General features: G+C 56.4%; 1 protein-coding gene across 7 annotated transcripts in view; it reads right to left on the bottom strand.

The window, feature by feature from the left end:
* Positions 1-378: 378 nt before the first annotated feature.
* The window catches only part of RNF157 (ring finger protein 157), a 48111-nt gene continuing 28093 nt past the window's right edge, over positions 379-20396 (bottom strand). For 3 of the 7 annotated variants that reach the window (XM_081115727.1, XM_081115731.1, XM_081115732.1), the window contains exons 6-19: positions 20288-20354; positions 19947-19990; positions 19680-19727; positions 18097-18172; positions 17165-17320; positions 16642-16754; positions 14158-14396; positions 13498-13603; positions 11802-11913; positions 11214-11407; positions 10882-10944; positions 9863-9911; positions 8034-8144; positions 379-3122 (exon numbers count right to left, since the gene is read on the bottom strand). In XM_081115727.1, the coding sequence (XP_080971853.1) occupies positions 3001-3122; positions 8034-8144; positions 9863-9911; positions 10882-10944; positions 11214-11407; positions 11802-11913; positions 13498-13603; positions 14158-14396; positions 16642-16754; positions 17165-17320; positions 18097-18172; positions 19680-19727; positions 19947-19990; positions 20288-20354 (1500 nt within the window). In that variant the 3' untranslated portion in view covers positions 379-3000. Of the gene's footprint in view, positions 3123-8033; positions 8145-9862; positions 9912-10881; positions 10945-11213; positions 11408-11801; positions 11914-13497; positions 13604-14157; positions 14397-16641; positions 16755-17164; positions 17325-18096; positions 18173-19679; positions 19728-19946; positions 19991-20287; positions 20355-20396 lie in introns of all 7 variants that reach the window. The other 4 variants (XM_081115728.1, XR_013997360.1, XM_081115730.1 and 1 more) reach the window with 4 other exon arrangements.

Raw genomic sequence — 20396 nt, 5'->3', positions numbered from 1 at the left:
GATTCTCCCAGGGGGCCATCTGCCCCATCAATTTCACCAACCTTTAAGGGACAGGGTGCAGGGACATGGGGCTGTGGCCCTCCCTCCTCCCTTCCCCTGGCCTCCCTCCTGTCACCAGCTTTCCTGCTCTTCAATTATTGAGGAGCTGCAGTGCTGGGAGTTCTCCGGTTTAAGGGCAAGGGTGGGGCTGAGGGCTCCCTACTCAGGCCTCTGCCCTGGCGCGGGAGGGTTGGGGTGGGAAGCCTGTGCCCAGGGGATGGCATGTCCTTCCCCACCCTTGGCCCCCTCCCACTCCACATACACATTCTCTTGAGTAAAGGTTGCTGGAGAAAGTCAGACAAAAACTGTCACGAATAAGCCAACTGCACAGTCAACAGCTCTCCTTCCCTTGTAAACAGTTTTATTCAGTTTTAGGAATCATGCAGCAATCCATAAATATTGCATCCTTGATGTCCCCACTGTAGTGTGCCCACTAGTGTAACTCCAGGGAGTGAGAGGGGTCCACAGACGGCACAACAGTATACACACAGCCTCGCACACACCAGGTGTGCAGATCCGAAAGCAGAGGGAGCAACAAGCGTGCCGAGATCAGGTGGACGGGATGCTAACCCTCTCCGGGTGAGATGGCTTAAAGTGTGTGGGTCTGGTGCCCAAGAGATGCCCCAGCGTGGGCATGAACTCTGGTGGGATGGAAAGAAGGCTCTTCAAGGAGGCCAGGATCACCTGGAGGCCATGGGAGAGCTCAGACCTGAGTGGCAGGAAGGAGTGACAGGCCTCCAGTTAGTCTGTGCCCTCGTGTGAGAAGCCAGGCCCCATCCATTCTCTATGGGTCATCTGCTCACAACACGACGGTGTCCAGGTGATGGATGGGGCAGTAGGGCTGGCATTGACCCTGTCCCCTGATCAGGCTGAGGACCAGCCTCTTTGGATGGGATATTTCTGCTTGCCAAAGATCTAAATGAGAACAAAGGGGGGGGGGGCGTAGGGGAGAGGACAGGAAGTATGAAACACAAGGACTGAAGGGCCATTCTGTAATGCAGATGTCTTGGTTATGCAACCAAGGCCTACAAGAATCTTTCTGAGCCTCTCCCTGGGCAAGGACACAGACTCCTCAGAAAGGCTGAAGGTGACGGCTTCCTCTTAGGGTTCCTGGCCACTGTTTACCTGCATTTCCTTCATCTCAGGTGACACCACACTGTGACTACCACCTGCCGGGAGAGCAGGTGGGTCTGTGTGCCGTTACCCTAGGCTAGGGGAAAAACCCATTCTCTGGTGTTTCTGGGCCTCAAACTTCAAGGAAATCAGGGAGTGGGGTTATTGCTCAGATCTTAAATATGAAAGGGGCTGAGAGAATGTTCAGGGAAAGGAAGGACATGAAGTGGGGCCTGAACCAGCAGAGGACTCTGCTGGACTTCAGAGAAGGTGGACATGGGAACTCAAGACAGAAGCTTCGATTCCAGCTTGGCTCATGTCATGTCTGTCAGAACAGCAGGACTCTTCCCCCTGAATGTGAGCCACAACCACTCGGCAGTGTGAGGGTCCCCACCTGCCTGGGGTGCAGAGAAGCCACACAGAAGGTGCAAAGGATCCTCGGGGCACTGGGCTCTCTCGGAGGCCTTGGAAAGGGCCCTGAGAAACTCTTCTAGGCGACAATTCTAAATACTAAGACAAGCCATCAGGATGGGCATAGCCCGAGGCTCCTCATCTCAGCCTCACGAAGTGCTGTACTCAGTTTGGCTTCCAACCCCTGCTCCACTGAATAACCGCCTTTTCCAAAAGCCAGTGAACAAAGCGTTTACCCCAGAACTATGTGGAATCCACAGCGCTCGTGTTGAGAGAGGAGAAACACCCACCAGCTCATGGTCTGGCCTAGCCTTGCCCTTCAGGCTTTTGTTTATATGCCTTACGCTGAGCTGAGGGGGGAGCACATGATTTGAACAATCTCTCTAAATCTCTAAAGAGCCTGTGGAAGGCAATACCTCCCATTCCCCTATCAGGCTCAGGAGAATTGGAAGGCAGGGGAAGAAAACGTGGGGTGGGGAGGCTCCCAGGGGTGAAGGCCCTGGCTCCAGCCACCAGGCGCTCAGCCCACTGCTGCCCAGCTCAGTGCTCTCCACCACCTCCTCTGGGAATCCTGGGCACTGGTTGGAGGATCACTGACTGGTCCACCCCTCTCTCAGCCTATTTCTTCAACTATTAACAAAAAGGGGTGGAGACGGGGAACATAGGGATGAGTGCCACCTGATGGGCCATAGTGATGAAACAGTTCCTGGTACAGAGAGGTGGTCAAAAACGTGTTTTTTGAGATGTCACCTTAGGATGGAGCCCCAGGCCTTCATGAATGCACCTGATCCTAACAAACCCTCCTGTGAGTGGTCATGTAACGGGATTTTCAGGTTCAAGGCCTCCTTCCTAAGCAGGCAGAAACATGAGGCACAGGAGACTAGCTCGCCTGCCAGAAGCAAGAACTGTTTTTTCAACCTACCTTCTGGTTGCCACCATGTCTCCTGTCCTTGAGGGAAACTCCACTTATAGTGCAATATGGCTTTCCCTTCTCACAGGAGTCATCCCCCAAACCCACCTCAAACTGGAGGTTTCAAATTGGTTATGACGTCCCAGACACCAAGAAATGTCAGATGGGTCTCTGTAATGCAGCCACTAAAACTCCAAGTCTTCTTGGTCTACCCCCAAGGAGAAAAAAGATGCTCCAGAAACAACCAGCCTGCGGGCCTTGGCTCCAGCTGAAGATCAAGATCCAGTGGAGACGTTCCAGAGTCTCTGCAAAAGGTCTTGTGAGCTGTTCACCCGGTGCCTTCAGCCCGCGAGGAAGGAGGGACGGGGTCATGGTTATGGAAAGAGATGAGACGGACAAAGAGCAGGCTGACATCCACACCCGGCTTCCACGTGGGTGTAAAAGTCTGCGTGTCCTGCTGAGGATGCCCTGGAGGCCATGGATGGAACTCGGGGACAGGAGGGAGCTCGGGCCTGGGGGTGGGGCTCTCAGACAGCCAGAGGACCCCACACACAGGACCTGGTCTCAGCATCCTCCAGGCTGCTGGAGGACAGGCGCCGGCGCCTTGTGTTCCGACGACTGACAACGTTGTCATCAGCCTGCCAGGTGCCTGGAGGAGAGAAAGGAAGGTTACAGGAGCCCGACATGTGGCCAGGTCCAGACGGTGTCTCCAGCAGGGCAGCCCCGGAGCTCGGCACGGAAGCTGGCAGGAAGCGTGTTACCTGAAACTCCAATGCATGCGCAGGCCACAGCGCGTGAGAGCCACTGGGCCAGGGACAGTCTCGGCCACTGTGGCACACCGACAGAGGGATGCACAGGATGTTTCCTGTTTTGTGAACTTGCCCTAGCATCCACTTTTGTGCACTGTTTGAAGTTGCTTGCATGTTATGATGGACACGGAGAGAGAAACTGCATCTAGCTGAGCTTTTCTCAGGGCAGGAAGAAGTGGAGCCCAGGGAGAGGAGTGCGTTTGTTTGGGCCCAGAGTGTTTGCCTTTGCCGTAGAGCCAGGGTAGGGCAGGAAGTGTTGGGCAACTCTGCAGGGTGCCAGGGACATGGGGGGGGGGGTAGTGCCATGGCTTCAGCACCCCGTCCCCACACCTGCTGCTCTTCATCTCTTTCTGACCCGAGCAGCCCAGAGGTTTACTCTCTGCTGGTGCCATCAATCCCAGGAGACACTAGCCTGAGAGCCTCTGGGTCCCACAGGTGTCACCGCCCACTGACCTCATCCTCCCCCCAGTCCACTGTATGAGCCTTGGCAGGTCACTTTACTAACTCCCAGGATTGGTGAGGACTGAGTTGGGCACCGACTAGCAGAAAATGCCTAACAGCCAGCGCCCAGGCTTCGTTCAGGCTCCCTCCTCTCTCCCTCCTGCCCTCCCAGCCCAGGACCCGGCTCTGTCCAGCGCAGCGAGGAGCTCTGTGGAGAGGAAAGGCAGGGCCTCGGCTGCCCACATGCAGGATGCAGACCTAAGTCCCAGCGTCAGGGAGGCCTTCCCTCCTCTGGCCCCTGCGCCTCCGAGCAGCAGAGGAATCCCCACACCCTGCCTTCACAGGCCCCCTGCCGGACAAGGCCCAGGGGGCTCGGAGGGCTCCCCCAGCAGCTGGCACTGCCACCCCACTTCTCACACTGACCGCCTCCATGAGACCATCAGCTCCTCCTGGGCAGGGCCAACCAACTCTGAAGGGTGGGCCGTGGCTTGCCGCTCACAAATGTGTGGGGCCGGCCTCAGGCAAGACAGCCCAAGACACGAAACCCTCTAGTGGCAGAAACTCTGGGATTAAGCGGTATAAACTGCTTATTTCCAAGAAATGTCCTGGTGTGATAATCCCTCTTAAGTCTCTAATAATAGTCTGAGGAGGTGGACCCCAGGGGGGGAGAAGTGAGTAGAACAGGAAATTCTCAGGTCTCTCTCACACCCAGCTGGAATTTGGGGACCGCTGGTCCCTGAGGTACTGGAGTCGGGGACGTGGGTGAGCGGAGCTCCTCCCCTCTAAGGGTGGCACTCCACATGTGACCGGACAGAGAGAAGGCAACTGCCGTTTATGCTAGGAACCCCAAAGTAGAATGAATTGTGTGTTCGTTTATATAATTTGGTAGATCTCATACCTATTCCTCAATGTTTATGGGGCAGGACTCCGGAGCTGCGGCTGTTCGGTAGGAAAGACCAAAAGCAGATGGTAAACAGGAGAGAAGACACACGTGCATGCACAAAATAAAAACGCCACCGGCTCGCCAGGAGACTGCGGACAGGAGGCTGCCGCTCTGCGTTCACACGAGCCCTGGCTGCAGACACGCTATTACACAATCGTGGCCAGGCTGACAGCCGCTTCCTCTGGGGCAACCTCAAGCCTGTTCTGCCCCGTGTCTTGATACACTCGGTGGCGTCCTTCCCCTAAAGGGGATGCTGGCAACGGGCCTCAGCAACACCCCGCTGCTGCTCTCCGCTCACCCGGCCCAAGGGGCGAGCTTGGCCACGGGAAGGAAACCCCGAAGGCTACTGGAGCCGGAACGACCATTCTGTCCAGCCCTTCAGCCCGAAAATGGAGCTTGGAGGTTTAAAACCCTTGGAGGGAGACAGATAAAGGTGCTTTCCATTCAGTTCCCCATTTGTGGGAATCAGAAACGGGAAAGTGAGGAGACCTCTAGAGGTGGATTTGGGGAGCACATTTAGAGCCGTTCTGCATTCCCCTTTCCTAAGGTTTCTGTCCCCAGCAAAGTAAACTGGATGTTTCCTTGGTGCCTCTGGTGCCTCGGGAGTGTCAACTTTCCCAGGAGCATCTTAGTCTCAGGTCGTTTACTCCCCTTGAATTTCAGGTCTCCGTAGGTATTTTTAGATTTCATTTAGCTATGCCCACTTCTGCCCAACGCAGTCATTTTAAAACTGTATTTGTATCTCCCCTACGAAACCCAAATTATCTTTGCTCTTTCCCATCACTACACTCCCCAATGGCTGTTCACAGAATCACCACTGGTCCCCTGGTCACTATCTTGCCATCTGTGTGTCAAATTCCTTGGAACCACAACTACTTAGCATGGTCTCCAAATTTTAATCTGCTCACCACCTACACCTGCCAACTTAGATTTCCTCCCTTTGAGAGCCATTCAGAACAATCTCAGAACATCCCCCCACCCAGAAGCCTCTTAGGGGAGGAGGGGGTCAGAGATACAGGCGCCCTTCTCAGCGTCACTTGATGAGTGGTGAGGGTGGGGACCTGTGCGGTCCTCGCCAGGGGCTGGGCCTCTGGCTGGGTCTGCTGACAGAGCACCCGGGAGCATGGGGAGGGTGATGCAGACAGGGAGGGTGGGATTGCCGCCCCCCCCCCCCATGGCTCTTCTCATTGGCCCTCTGAGAAGGGAGCACCATCTGCTTGGAGGGAGACAGACTCAAGCAGAGACCAAGGGCCTGGGAAGCTGTCCTGAGGCCACAGGCCCACGAGCAGCCCAGCCAGCCAGGACACTCTCTGTCATCTGATGGAAGTTTGACCTTATGGCGGAGGGAGAAGAGCCCAGTTCATTCCATGGGACCTGCCAAAGCGGATGAGCCTGTCACTAACCCAGCGGGTGCTTCCAGAGGGCTCTCATACAGGTTTGCTACCTGTATGAGGCTAACAGCAGAACCAGAGAGCGGTCTACCGAGAGGGCAGCTAGGCCTTCCCTCTCCCACAAGAGCCCCAAGACCTCTGGCGAGGGGACAATGGGCCACCTCATGCGCTCACACCTGAGTCCCTCTCCCGAAAGTAGTCACGGCGCCGTCTGGTTCGTGTCTGGCCTCAACTGTGAACCCAGTTTAAGCTCAGATGGCTGACTCTCCTCCAAGACCACCACCAGGAACCCCAGGGATTCTTCCCTCCTCTCACTTCTCACTCCCCTCCCACAACCCCATGGAATAAATATCAACAAGCAGGCTGGCCGGAGGGGGTTAGGAACAGGAGGAAGCAGAGGCATAATTTCCAACCTCCCCCCCATGGTCAGCTAAGACAATTCCCAGCAGCTCCCTCTGCCAAAAGGTGGGGGTGGGTGGGAGAGCCCCCCGAGGGAGGCAGGAACCTAGATTCTCTCCTGAAGCCCAGCGAGCAGCCGGTCGGCGTAGCTGCCACAGACACAGGGCGTAGTGAGGGCAGAGATGTCATCTGCGGCCAAGACCGGTCCTTCCCATAACCCTGCGCTGAAGCATCCCCATTTGTCTGGAACAGGAGTGAATATATCCTCGCAATACTTTTTTTCTCGGAAAATCTTAGTATATGGAACACGGGCCCTCGCCCGTTAGGGATGGAAACCTAAGCAAGAGCCTCTGGGATGTGTGCAGGCCCAGCAAGCGCGGGGGCGGGCGTGGCGTAGCCGGGGAGGACAGTGTTGGCACAGAGCGAACATGAACTTCCATACAAAGTCTAGATAACGTAAATGGATTGAAAAATAAACCAGACGGACAGACTTACACTTGGCAAAAAGACGTGAAAAACAGACAGACAGAAGCAAGGTGGGGAGAGGGAGGCAGGAGGTGACGTCCAGACCTGACCGGGTCAGCGCTAAACAGAAAATGACCCGAGAGCCCTCGGGAGGCTGGAGGAAGCATCTCCCGAGCGCCCGGCTCCCCGGCGGCAGCCTGTGCGGGGCCCGGGCGTGCGAGGACTCGTGTCTTTCACAGGCTGATGGAGCGTGGCAACCACGGGAGGCTGTGTGGCTCCCATGCCTCCGAGCACTTCGCTGAACGAGTAAAGCACTGGACCCATGACATGATGGGGCTGCTCTGAGGCTGGGGTGTTGGAGAGATTACCAACAACACGTGTGAGGGACAACGTCTGCCGTAAAACCGGGAGGGCAAGTTTGACCGAGTCCACTCGGGAGAAGTGGCTCATGGAGTCCTCACATGAGCATGGGGTCCAAGGAGGTCAGTGCTCACCGTGTGATTAATGCGGTTCCTTTGCAGGAAATCGGCCTAAATTCTGTTTAATGTCGTGAGAAGGACACTACATTTCAGCAGCCCTGATGAAATTTAAAGTTAGGGCTCCCGGGAGCAGTCGCCCTCGACCCCTGACCTTTCCTTTGGGATCCAGAGCTAACAAGTATAATGCAACTGGATCAGGGAGCCATGCGCTAGTCTATAAAATGCTGGCTTTCAAATTCCTCCCTGAGTCTAATGAAACACCTTCCTTCGGGGGAGCTACGGATGTCCTTTGCAAGGGCTCAGGCTCTCTCCAAGGTAGAGAGGTGTGTCTGCCTCGACCTTCCGGTTGAGGACACAAGGCCAGGCCGCCAGCCATGGGATCTTGCCCGCCATGGGATCTGCAAGATCGTGATGGAGGGGGCTGGTCAGGGCAGATGGGAAGGAGAGGGAGAGCTGCTCCTTTCTCCCTGGCCTAACATTCTCCCTTAGGACACAAAGCATCTGAGCACAGCCCGTGGCTTCGTGGCTTCAGCAGGAGCTGCAGGGCAGGAGATGGGTGTCCCAGGGAGAGAGCGGGGGTGTGAGCAGGGGAGCATCTCCCACCAAGTTCATGTTCAGCAGACGGCCACTCACCGGGTAAGCAGACCTCAGAGCACAGCTTATTGTCCAGTGCTTTCACGCTTGCGATGTCAAAGTCATTGTTATTGTCACACTCCATACCTAGGAATGCGCATGTCCTCTGGCCTGTAATGGAGTTAATGCAGTTAGACAGGGGCTGGCTGGATTTTCCTCTGCTTTGCTGTCCTTAAAATAAAAAAATCTTAAGGATGGAGACAAAAAAAAATCAAACCATGTGTTTAAAAAAAAAAAAAAGACAATAACTAAGTGGGTAGAGAGTGGACAATAAAGGAATCGAACTGTGCGGGCATGTTCGTGTTCTCGAGCTAGCCGGCTGCTCCCTTTCCCTAACTGGCCCCTTGCCAGCTATTGTTCCACAGCAGGTCAGGCCCCGGGGAGGGCTGCTGGCCGGGACACGGGGGACGTGACCCAAGCGGAGCTCTGCCAGGGGCTGGGGGACCCGCTGGTGGAGCTACCCTGCTCCTGCCTGTGTCTGTCTGTGCTGTGGGTTGTGCTTATGACCACAGGGCTCTGCAAATGCTAAATAACAGGGCAGCAATGAAAGGCCGTAGGTTCCATGAGTTTGCATATCAAGTCAGAATCACCACATCTACAATATTAGGATTCATTTTCTTATGAGACCTATGAAATTTGTTATTGTGGGCATGTTTTAAGGGACTGACCCAAAACCTACAGACATGTGAGCGGAGAAGGGGGAAGTTTTAGAAGTTATTTTTTTCAAGTGCTCTCTTTTTGTGTGTGTGTGTGTGGAAGGGGGCTATAGAATGACAGGTAGAAAACACCCGCGGCCCTGCGCTTGTCAGAAGCAAATATTCTGTGTGGGGGGACAGTCACAAAGGGAGCCTTGAGCACTGACGACCTCAACCTGGTGGAGGAAGTGCCCGGCCCCATCTCCGGCGGCCGGCCGGCGTGCACAGGTGTGGTGGAGGCACAGCCCTGGCGGCCATCCCCTCCTTCAGGGCGACTTGGCCAGGCGACAGTGGTCAAGTCAGCATGCGCACCCCTGAACTCCCCAAGCAACGGCCAGCGCTGAAGCAGAAGCAGCTAGGATGACATCTGCGTCCGCTGGGGCCCGGCTCTGCTTTGGAGGCGTCCTTCCGCGGAGGCGCCTCAGAGCAGAGGAGGGGAGAGACGCTGGTTCCTGGATCAGCTGTGTTCCATCCCTGGGCGGGACGTCCCGGCCCACCCTCTCCTTCCTGCTGCTCCCCGCCCTGAGGACCATCCCTTCTCCAGCTGCCGCACTGGAAGCAACACCCTTCCAACCGAGGACATACTGGAGGCTGAATCGTTACAAGAAAACAACTGCAACAGCTGCAGAACGCTCTTCTACACGGCACCTTCCCCGTGCCGCCGGCTCCTAGGACCCTTCCCGTAAGGCCAGCCACTCTCCTCGCTAAAGCAAAACCAAGCCAGCAGCCTAACAGTCCTTTCTCCCAGGCGGAGGAGACAGTTTTGCTGCTGCTGCTGCTGCTGCTAAACTTCGGGGCGGCTGGAGCAGCTCTGGGGGACTCGGCTGGGAAGCCGGGGCAGGAAGGCAGGCGGCAGGAGTTGCGCCCGAGAAGCTTCGGGATGTATTCGGTGTAAACGCAGAGCCACAGATCTGCGGCCACCGCCTCCTGCCGGCCGTGGCTCTGAGCCCAGCATGAGCCGGGAGGGCCACTGCGGCCTTGGACACCCTGCTTGCTCTACTATCCATCAAGGAGGTGACCCTTCCCCAAGGGCACAGCGCTGAGGAATGCCACCAACTCACGCCAGTGCCCCCTCCTTGAAAGAACACCCAGGAAAGGGTAGGGTAAGAGGGAGCAGAAGACCAGGTCTTTTACCATCTTCCTGTGTGGGTGATCCGCCGTCTTCCTCTGTAACATCATTTCCCTACAACAGAAGGAAGGTGCCGTGAGTCTACCGAGCAGTCAAGTGACTACCGCCGACCCTCGAACGATGGCAGGTTAGGGGCACTGACCACCCACGCAGTCAAAACCCGCGTGTCACTTTGGTCGGCCCTCTGCACACACAGGCTCCTGCTGCAGACCGAAAATACGGCTGACTCGGGGACAATGAGGGTTTGAACTGTGCTGTTTAATGGCCAACTGTACATTCACGGGCCAAAGACCGAACTAGTCATCCTAACGGCATTTAACCCCAGGGCCGACGCCAGTGGAGTAGGAGCAGCCTGGGAGGCTGGGCAGAGGCAGGCTGGCTGGGCGAAGCACGGCCGCCTGGAGGGACTGGGCCTGGGGCACATTTCGGATGCTCGCTAGAAGCGCCAGGAATAGCCTTGGTCCCGGTTTAGTTCATACTGTTTTCTAAGGTGGAAACAGTGAAAAAACAAACAGTGAGGCCATAAAACTTCAGAACTCCCTTAGGATCGCAAACCCCATCCAGACACTCCTTGGAGACCATGTGGTTCACGAAAAAGTTCTAGAGAGAGAAAAGTAAAAGTTCTAGAGCCCTCACTGTGAGCCAGGCGGTTCACAAACCTCCCATACACCTCAGTCAAGCTACTTCTGACAGTGAATTGTCTCTCCCCTCCCTCCAGGGGTGTGGGGGTGGGGGTGGGGGGAAGGCAGCAGCCAGAAAGCGCCTGTGACCCAGTCACCTGTGCGAATAGTCACTAAGGTAACGGAGGGCCCACTCCATGCCTGTCACACTGAGACCAGACCAGAGCCCTCTGCTAACCGATGCTCCACCGACCAGAGCTCAGCTGCTGTTCCCTCCACACCACCCCTGACCTGTGCCACCCAGGAAGAATGGTTCCAGAACAACCCCCGTCCTATCTGCTTCCCCAGGCAGCACCAGCCGACCCTCTGACGGGAGGGAGCACCAGGTCCCCTGTGGGTGTTACCTCCGCATCCTGCTCCTCTGCGAGGCCCATGAAGTTGCTGTCTGGAGACGCCCCTGGCATCGCCTGCAAGAGCAACAAGCATGTGGGCACAGACACGCCGGCTCTCCCACACCCGGCTCGCCCGGCAGTGAACCCAAGCCACGTCCTCAGGACCAAAGTGGTGCCAAGTAGAGCCAGGCCGGAGAGGCGAGCCTGGGGTTACACCCCCCACTTCCGAGGCTCCCCTTCCCAGCACGGTGGGGGCTCCGCAGATGTCCCCAGCACACCCTTCAGGGAGCTGCTCGGGATATGTCACACACAGAGGTAAGAATGTCCCCGTGCCCTTCCCTCACCTCTCCTTCCTCTGAGGTGGCCCTGCTGGCGGCCAGCGGGGAAGGGAGAGCCTCTCCCTCGTCCTCGGTGCCGGTGCCGGGGGCGATGTAGGAGCCAGACATGGAGGAGACCGTGTCGGTGCTGATCTGGGAGTGCTGGCTCTGGGAGGACACCATGGACATGACCGACTGGGCCAGACTGCTGCTGGCGGGGTCTTTGGAGACAGGAGGTGGAGGGAGACGGAGGTCAGGCAAGGGTTCTGGGAGCTGAGCGGGAGCGGGGCTCTCCCTGCGCCGCGCGGTGAGGGCCACGGTGGCCTTCCCTTGCCCTCACCTAAAAGGGTTTTAATTTAAGGTTTTCCCTGGCTCTGCTCTTTAGTGTTTAGAGCTTAGAACTCAGCCTTGGGGACCAGGGACTTGCAGGACTGGGAGGAAGACAGCTGCCGGTCCCCCAGCTCAGGGGCAAGACCCCCCCCAGGTGAGCAGGTCTCCTTCCCTCCCAAGTGGGGCCTGCATCACGCAGCTCAGGTGTTAGTGTGTCTGTTGGGGAGGAAACAGGGGCGCTGAGGGCCGGGGGAATCAACAGGCCCTCCCTGCTCCCTCATGTACCTTCCGGGGAGGAAATTGTGGAAGAGAGGGGCGTCCCTGTGCAAGACGACTGGTCGATGGCTCCTGATGACGACAAGGTGAGATTCTCGCTGTCTGGAGTGACGCCACATTCCTGGGGCAATGGAGGGAGCACAGGTCACACACAGACACACACATACACGGGGAGGAAGCGTGAAAGGGCAGGAGACTCGGGGAAAGAGGAGGGAAGGGGACACTGGGAGGGACCGAGGTCACGGTCACGACATCAGGAACATGCAGGGGCAGGGTGGTGTCCTGTCACCCTCTCTCCAGCCCTGGCCTGGACGCTGTCTCCCAGGGGAGGGGCAAAGTCAGTCAGCATGTCCTGCTGGAGGCACAGCACCTGCTGGGGCCGTACAAAGACCGCAGCTCGGGTGACAGGTCAGCCAGCAGCTGGGACACGGGGACACCTCAGGCTTCCCCAGGGTTAGAGCTTTCCTTCTGAAGGGGAGGCTGCCCCCCTGCCCCCGGCCGCGCATCTCCACGTGGATGTCGGGTTAGTTCTGCTCAGTCATCTACCACACCACCTTCCCCCCACCTGCCCTGGTACCCCGCCTGTCAGCCACCTGGGCAGGCGACCCCCCCACCCCAGGCAGATGCAAAGTCCCACGGGTTCTAGCTCCACAACCCATTCTCTTTCCTCCCGGCAGACTGCGTTTCTGACCTCAGACCCCCATTCCCTCCAGCCTGGGCTCCTGGCTCAGTCTGTCTCCCCCTGATCCATCGACACACCTCCGGCAGGTGGGCCTTCAGGAAACAGCTCTCACAGAACCACTGACCTGCTCAGAGCCCTGCCCCATCCCCAGTGCTTCTCTGGCCTCTCTCTTCATTTCTAAGAATTTCAAGGTTCAGCTCCAGGCTCGTTCTCCCTCACGCTTCCCCTGGTTTCCTCCACTTGCCATCTCTCCCACCTCTGCCCAGCACTTACTGTCCCTGTTATGGGCACACCTGTTTCCTATCCTTAAATTCATTCATTCACTCATTCATTCATTCATTCATTCAACAAACACTTAGCTGAGCAACAGCTATGTGCTGTTAGCCATGTCATGTCCTGTCCCCGCTAGACCACGAGCTCCTGAGGACAGGAGCCTCTGTCACCTCTGTGTGCTCCACGGTACCCAGCTCACCGCGCTGCCGAGTGGGTGTGATGGACCTGTTACCTAGAGCCTGTGGGGGTGCAGGGGGCAGGAGACCCCACCTCCTCCCCTCCCAGCACGTGCTCGCAGGGCTTGTCCACCTGCCTGTGCCTGTGCCCTTTCCCCAGCACCTGCACCGCTTGCTCTCACACCTCCTTCCGTCTCTGTTCATGGACGACTTTGTGGACACAGCAACCCCACCTCTGGCCCCGACACCCCTTCTCCCCCGCCTGTCACAGTGCCCCGCAGTGCCCCCTGACACGTTTTTTCCTTTCTGCCTTTTGTGCCCACGCCCACCCCGCTATCAAGAACGGAAGCACCACCCGGCAGGGATTTCTGCGGGCTCCTTGCTGCTGCTGTCCTCGGCTTACGGGACAGTGACAGGCGAGCAGCACAGGCTCGGCCGTGAATGACTGAATGGAACGAAACCTTTGCTGCTCCCAGAGAGGGTCCCAAAGGTGTCTGAGGAAGGGTGGCAGCAGGTGGGCCTGCAGGGGCGAGCCCTGGGGTGCGGCGCCCGAGAGGGGGCCGGCGTGCTCTACCTCTCCCAGGCGCTGAGCAGCCGGCCGCGGGGAGACGCGCGCCTCGGACTCGCTGCGGGACCGCCCGTCGCTCTCCTGCAGCACGGAGGAGTCCTGGGACACGGACCTGAAACGGAGCGCAGCTGAGCCGCCGCAGGAAAGGGCGCGGGCGCCCCACATCCTACGGAGCAGGGGGCGGGTGGGAGACCTCGTCTGGGTGTTGGAACGCGTGAGTTTTCTCCCCAGTTCCTTCCATGACTCGTGTCGGCACTTGGGAAAAACCACTGGCATTTTGGGTGTCCTAATATTTTCATCTATAAGACACCATCTTTATTCTGCAGCAGAAAGCTGACCGGGACTGTGCCTCGTTGGGTTTAAATGCTTAAGAGATACAGATCTTCAGACTAAACGATGCTCCCAAGACCCCATTCCCCCACCCAACCGAATGCGTAACAGATCTGTCTGCTGGACCTTCCTAAGTCCCCATGGGCCCCCTTATCGGCCTCTCCTAAGGGATGGGATACGCTCCCCCCGGTGTCAGCCCCAGGTCTTCCGTGGAAGGAGCACCTCTGGGAGCAGCCCAGAGGGTCTGCCCTGCCCCAGGCAGCCAGGAGGCGAGGGGTGGCTGGAAGCACCCCACCAAGGACCCCAGGCCCATACTGTTGAATGCCGGCCACTCACTTGGAGAGACTCCTTTTGAGCTTCAGTCCTTGGCTGCTGCAGTCGGACAGGCGGTCGAGGGGGGAGAGCGTCCTGACCGGGGGCAGGTGGCCGTCACTACCATAGGCCGGCAGCATCCCTGAGAGGTGGCCGTCTGCAAGCACGTGGAGCGGCGGGACCGCGGGGGACGGGGTGAGGGGCCCGTTGAGGGCCTCCAGCAGGGACACTACTTCATAACCCGGCGGAATGTTCTCGGAGGACTAGGGGAATCGGACAGGTTGAAAGTGAGTTAGATGCTCTTGGTTTTACCGCACGATCCTGTTTCTTGCTCTGACTGGAAAAATGTTTTTCTTTTAGGTCTGCTAGGGGGGTGGGAGGCTGTCAAAAAAAGCTGCTTCTGAGCTACAGGCCAAAGAAAGAGAACACGCACAAGGACCACAGATGCCTAGATTCTGCTTCTACATCAACTTCTTCTGAATAATGTTTACTTTTTTATTGTAATAGAAATATATGTTTGTTACAGGAAATTTGGAAAATATGTAAAAGTAGAAAGGAGGGGCCCTGGCCTGGTGACACAGGTGGTTGGCGCGAAGTGTTGTACACCAAAGGGGTGGGGTTCGGCTCCTGTCAGGGCACATACCTAGGTTGTGGCCTTGATCCCCGGATGGGGCTCGTACGGGAGGCAACCGATCAATGTTTCTCTCCTCTCTCTCTCCCCTTTCCTCTAAAATCAATATCTTTGGGTGAAGATTAAAAAAAAAAAAAAAAAAGTAGAAAGGAGGGGAAATACCATCAATAATCAAATCACCCAAAGTAGTAACTTTATTAGCAGTCTGTGTATTTTCTTCCAATTTTTTTCCCCTCTATACTGTTTATAGTTACAATCTATCTGTCAGGAACAATTTTATATCCTGCTTATTTCCCTGGACAGAAATGTTTTCCTTCACACATGTCCCCTTTTCACAGGCACTGGGAGTTCCTCCTGATGGTCCCACCGGTGCTATTATTTATGCCTGACATTTGTGCATAAATATTTTTTTCAGATTGTTTTCTTGGTATTAAAAATTAGACCTTAGATTACCAGGTATAAACGTGCTTAAGGCTCTTGATATATACAGTGGCTTTGTTTTTTCCCCAGTGACCTTACTAGTTAACACTCCCAAGAGCAGAACAGGAAACCTGTTTAATTCTGCCAGTATGGAGCAGAGGTTTTTAAATCTGAAAGGTGAAACTGGTGTCTCCTGTCAATTTGCATATTGTTGATCGTTAATGTGGTTGACTTTGAAAGACACGGCTGTCAGCCAGCTATGTTTCCTCTTCTGAGAATTCTTTTGGGGTCCTTTGAGCATTCATCTCCTGTTTTACTCACACGACCCACGGTGCGCACACGAGGCTTTCCTCTCATGTAAATGTTGTGATGACAATTCTTTTCTTTAAATGGGTGGTTGTCTGCCTTTCAACTCTGGTCATGTTTTACACATCTGAAGTTTAAATTTCTTATGTGGTAAAATCTGCACAGTCTGGTTTATCGTATCCCATTGCTTTAAGCTCAGAGAGCCCTCTCCCATCCACAGTCCTCCGGAGAGTCGTCGGTAACTTATTCCAGGTTTTGAGGTTCTGCCTGCTTTGCTCTGTCTGGAGTACGGTTCTCTAGCGACTCCATGTGCAACTTGTTATCTGCTAAGGAGCAAAGCGCTAAACTGATTTTTCCTCCCCAAATAGCTAACTGTCCCAGCACCGCTTACTGAGTGATGAGAGTCTTCCCCTAGCACAGAGTATCTGCTGGGCTACAGCTACACCACGCGGAGGCTTCCCTCCAACACTCTGCCTTCCTCCCTGAAACAAAGGGGAATGACTTCAGCTGCTTGGCTCCCAGCCCCTGAAGCCACGAAAATGGGATAAAGAAAAACGGTCACCTCCTTTGAGAATTCAGATAAAGACAGTAAATTGTATTCCAACCTAAGACAGCCCCCGTTTTTCCGCGTGGGGGAGTTCCCACAGGGGGAAAGTACCGGAGGGCTCTAGGCACCATCAGCACCCGGTTGCCAGGAGGAAAAGGGTTTGATGATCACTATCCAATTTTCCCTTGTGCTACAGAGGTTTTTTTGTTTGTTTTTCAATCCTCGCCTGAGGATATTTTTTCCATTGCTTTTCAGAGACAGTAGGAGGGGGGGGGAGAGAGAGAGAGAAACATCGATGTGAGACACATCGATTGGTTGCCTTCCACATGAACCTGCAACCAAGGTAGGTGCCCTTAACCGGAATCGAACCCGAGACCCTTCAGTCTGTGGGCGGACTGAGCTCTAACCACGGAGCCACACCGGCCAGGGCCTACAGGCTGGTCTCAAGGCAACGTGGTCTCAGCCAGCTTACTAGCTACTTCGGCTGCCAGGGTTTAATTACTTGCTGCAAAGCCGGGTAAAGAGAGGGGCCAGAGGCGAGACGCGGCAGCGAGGGGACCGCACTGCTGGTTCACACAGGGTTGTGGTTCTGAGCCCAACTCACCGAGTGCTCTTCCGAGTCGGACGTCTGGGATGAGATGATGGGGTTAAAGCTGGTTGGGGACAGGGGGCCCAGCTTTTTCCTCATGGCTCGGATCTGCAGCAGTGCCCGGAAGGCTGCAAAGAAGGAAAAGGGAGGTCAGGTGAGGACAGCTGGGTGCGGGAGTCAGACACCGCGCCCATCCCCCATCCCAGCACCCATCCCCCGGCCCAGCGCCCCCCCCAGCCCAGCACCCATCCCCCGGCCCAGCACCCATCCCCCATCCCAGCACCCATCCCCCGGCCCAGCGCCCCCCCCAGCCCAGCACCCATCCCCCGGCCCAGCGCCCATCCCCCAGCCCAGCACCCATCCCCCGGCCCAGCACCCATCCCCCGGCCCAGCACCCATCCCCCGGCCCAGCACCCATCCCCCATCCCAGCACCCATCCCCCGGCCCAGCACCCATCCCCCGGCCCAGCGCCCCCCCCCAGCCCAGCACCCATCCCCCAGCCCAGCGCCCATCTGCGTGTGGACCCGACGGGGCTTACGCAGTCGGCAGATGGGGCAGTTGTTGGCCTGGTAGCGCAGGGTGTCCGCGCAGGTGTTACACAGGCAGAGGTGGCGACAGGGCAGAATCAAGGTGTCCCGGACGTCCGAGAGACACACCACGCACTCGGCACTGTTGTCACTCACCTCATCCTCTGCTACCTGGCGGGGAGACAGAAACTGAGCCCGGGACGAAAGACACATACGCTCTATACCAGGCGGTTTGCCCGAAGGACTGAGACAAGAAATAGGAACAGACCCTCACATTCCCATGGGGCTTTACAGTTTACCCGGTGGATCCGCCTACTCGGTTTCGTTTACTCTGGGAGCCCTTATCTCAAGCTCGTCCGTGTGGCTCAGACCCGGCCTCTCCCACCAGCTGAGCCGCCGAGCCGAGCGGACCACACAGGGAAGAGGAGGGGTTTAAAGATCAGCATCCAGAAAGCCCGGCCAGCAAACGGGGGGCCCGGGGCTCTCGGAGGACTAACCCAAACTGGCCCGTTGTTTTTTCATTTCCAAAGTGATTTAAAAAAAATTTTTTTAATGTATTATTTATTTATATTAAAATAGGTTTTTATTTATTTTAGAGAGAGAGGAAGGGAGAGAGACAAACATCGATGTGAGAGAAACATCAGTCGGCTGCCTCCTGCACGCCCCCTGCTGGGGATCAAGCCGGCAACCCGAGCATGTGCCCTGACCGGGAACTGAACTGGGGACCTTAGCGCAGGGGGCGACGCTCAACCAACTGAGCCACACTGGCCAGGGCCTCCAAAGTAACTGAAGTGTCATGCTCTGAAATGAGGAACAGAAAAATAGCCTTCTAGGACCGAACTGACTGCAGAGCCTGGCACCCAACACCTCCAGATCCCGGCTTTATCAAGAGACTTCCTCACTGTGCCTCTCGGGGAGAGTGCATTCAGCATCTCGGCCGAACTCGCCTTGGAATCCTGCGTGTTGTACTTGTTCTCAATGCCGTAGATCTCCTGGAGGAGGTAGCTGACCCCGTCTACCTGCCGAGCAAACAGGGAAAGCAGCTCAAGGGCAGGCTGACCCCACTGAGATAAGAGCGGCAACTCCCGCCCCCGCTCGTCACTAAGGGCTGCGGGTTCACAATGGGAAAATCCAAGGCTGCTTTTATTTACTCATGTCTCCTCGCTGAGAGAGGAGAGAAAACCAGTTAATTCACCCACCGTTACGCCAACAGGGACACAAAGGTTCACAAACAGCCATAATACGTGTCCTGCCCTCGCTACTGCTGACAGTTAACGAAAGGCGTAGGCTAGAAAAAGATGGAACAGTTATGTATCAAAATGTAACACGAGCTATGACACATTGTAAAAATAAAGGAATGGAAAGGAAATAAAGAGAAGAAATGGGCAAGGAAAAGAGGGGAAGGGACAGGTGCGGAAGGCAGGGGTTGAAGGAGAGGCCGCCTGAGCCCCTCCCCGGCCACGGAGTCGCCCGTCCCCAACAGGCGGCAAAATCTCCCCTCCTGGCCTTGTTTCTTAAACCTCCAACTTCAACAGCCAGTGTCCCTCCCACTGGCCTGGGCCATGGCGGTGCTAAAGCTGGCCCGTCCCTGGTTTCTCTAATGGAGGCCACTCCGCTCCCTGGCCTCTGTCTAGGTCCCCTCTCCTGAGACCTAGCTTGTCACTGACTTTGTATCCTACTCTCCGGTCTGACAAAGTCTGTGACTAACGCCAATCTAGCACCAGAAACACAGATAAGCCATTTTCCTTGAGCTACTCCAGCCGGCCACCCTATCGAGGCAGCACCCTGGGCTCAGGGTCCGTTTGCCTCTCTTAAAACCTGCTTTAAGAGAAAGGATGCTATCAACTAATTTATACTAAGGTATTTTGACTACTACTGCCCTCATTAAGAGGGAAGAGCACTTCACCCCTCAAAAAAATGAATACTGTAGGATTTCCGATGCCCATTACCCCATGGGTGGGGGCTGCCAGTGTCCCAGGCACCACTGCCCCCTCCTCACCCTCCAGGGCTCTCCCCCTACTTTTGTGAGAGGGGACGGCGTGGGGCACAGCTGGGGTAGGACTTCTGGCAGACAGGTGCCTGACTGGCGGGTCACTCTGGAAGGGGGCAGCTGGCTGGCGAACTTTGGATGTTAGAAAAGCCCTGGTGGGATACGTGAAGCCAGGCGCCCTAACTGGCCCTGAGTCGGGTTCCAGCGCTTTCTCATTTAGCTTGAAGTGTTTCAGGCCTGACATTTTGGATAAAAGGAGTGCTCGCTAAACCTAATGGCAGGAGACAAATCTTGTCCTTTCACTTCTCAGGCCCTTTGCTCGGAGAATGGCTGCCTCGACGCCAACAATTCTGGAACAGTAAAGACACCAAAACTCAGTGTCCCTTCCAGGCCACCCACGTAGTTTCCAACATACAAAAGCACACCCTTTCTTCTCTCCTTTGATTTAAAAAAAAAAGGGGGGTGAGAGGGAAAGAAGAGTGCTTAGCAAAGGCGAAAGGGGGGGGGCACCAACAGTCCCCGCCCTCAATACTTACTACTTGCTTCTGTTTGAGGGGCTTGACACAGAAAGTCCCATCCGTGTGCTGGAATAAAAATATGACAGTTATGACATGACGGGGGGGAGGCCAGAAAGCCCCAGCGGTTCATTGCGACTTCTCTCAACTGCGCATGTTCTGGGACCCCCGCCATGGAATTACAGTGCCCCCCAGCCTGAGCTCAGCAGCCAGCAACAAGGGTTAACGCGTCCCCCCGCGAAAGAGTGAACTGCGCTAACGTCAGGCCCTAGAAAGCCCCTCACTCACCTTTTCGAAAGTGCCCAGCAGCACGTGGCAGTGGCCGAAATACTCTGGAAGAAACGAAGGCACATGGGTGACGAGGAAAGCCAAGCAATACACCTGCCTGAGGCCCGCTGGCCGCCCCCCGCCCCCCGCGATTCCCCGCAGCCGGGCACACGTCCCGGGCTGTCACCACAGGGCCACGTCACGGAACCAGGGGGGTTCCTGTCAGCCTGAGGGCCTTGGGAACAGGACTGCGGGAGGGGGGTGCAGGCACCGCCCGGCACCCACAGAGGCGGCCCCGGCTGCCCCGGGCCTCGTGCCACGAAAGGGCCGCGTGTCGGCAAAAGAAGGCAGGGCGCCCATACCGTCTCCCTCGTCCACCACGGCGTGGACCACCAGGGGGTAGACCTCTCGGTCCAGGTCGAAGCCAAGCTGGAGGGGAAGAAGAGAAATAAGAACAGAGGAGCCCACATG

Source organism: Miniopterus schreibersii, assembly GCF_964146895.1.
Source record: "Miniopterus schreibersii genome assembly, chromosome: 16".
Taxonomy (NCBI): domain Eukaryota; kingdom Metazoa; phylum Chordata; class Mammalia; order Chiroptera; family Miniopteridae; genus Miniopterus; species Miniopterus schreibersii.
Note: the sequence above shows the minus strand (reverse complement) of the source record. Positions and strands in the feature narration are given on the sequence as shown.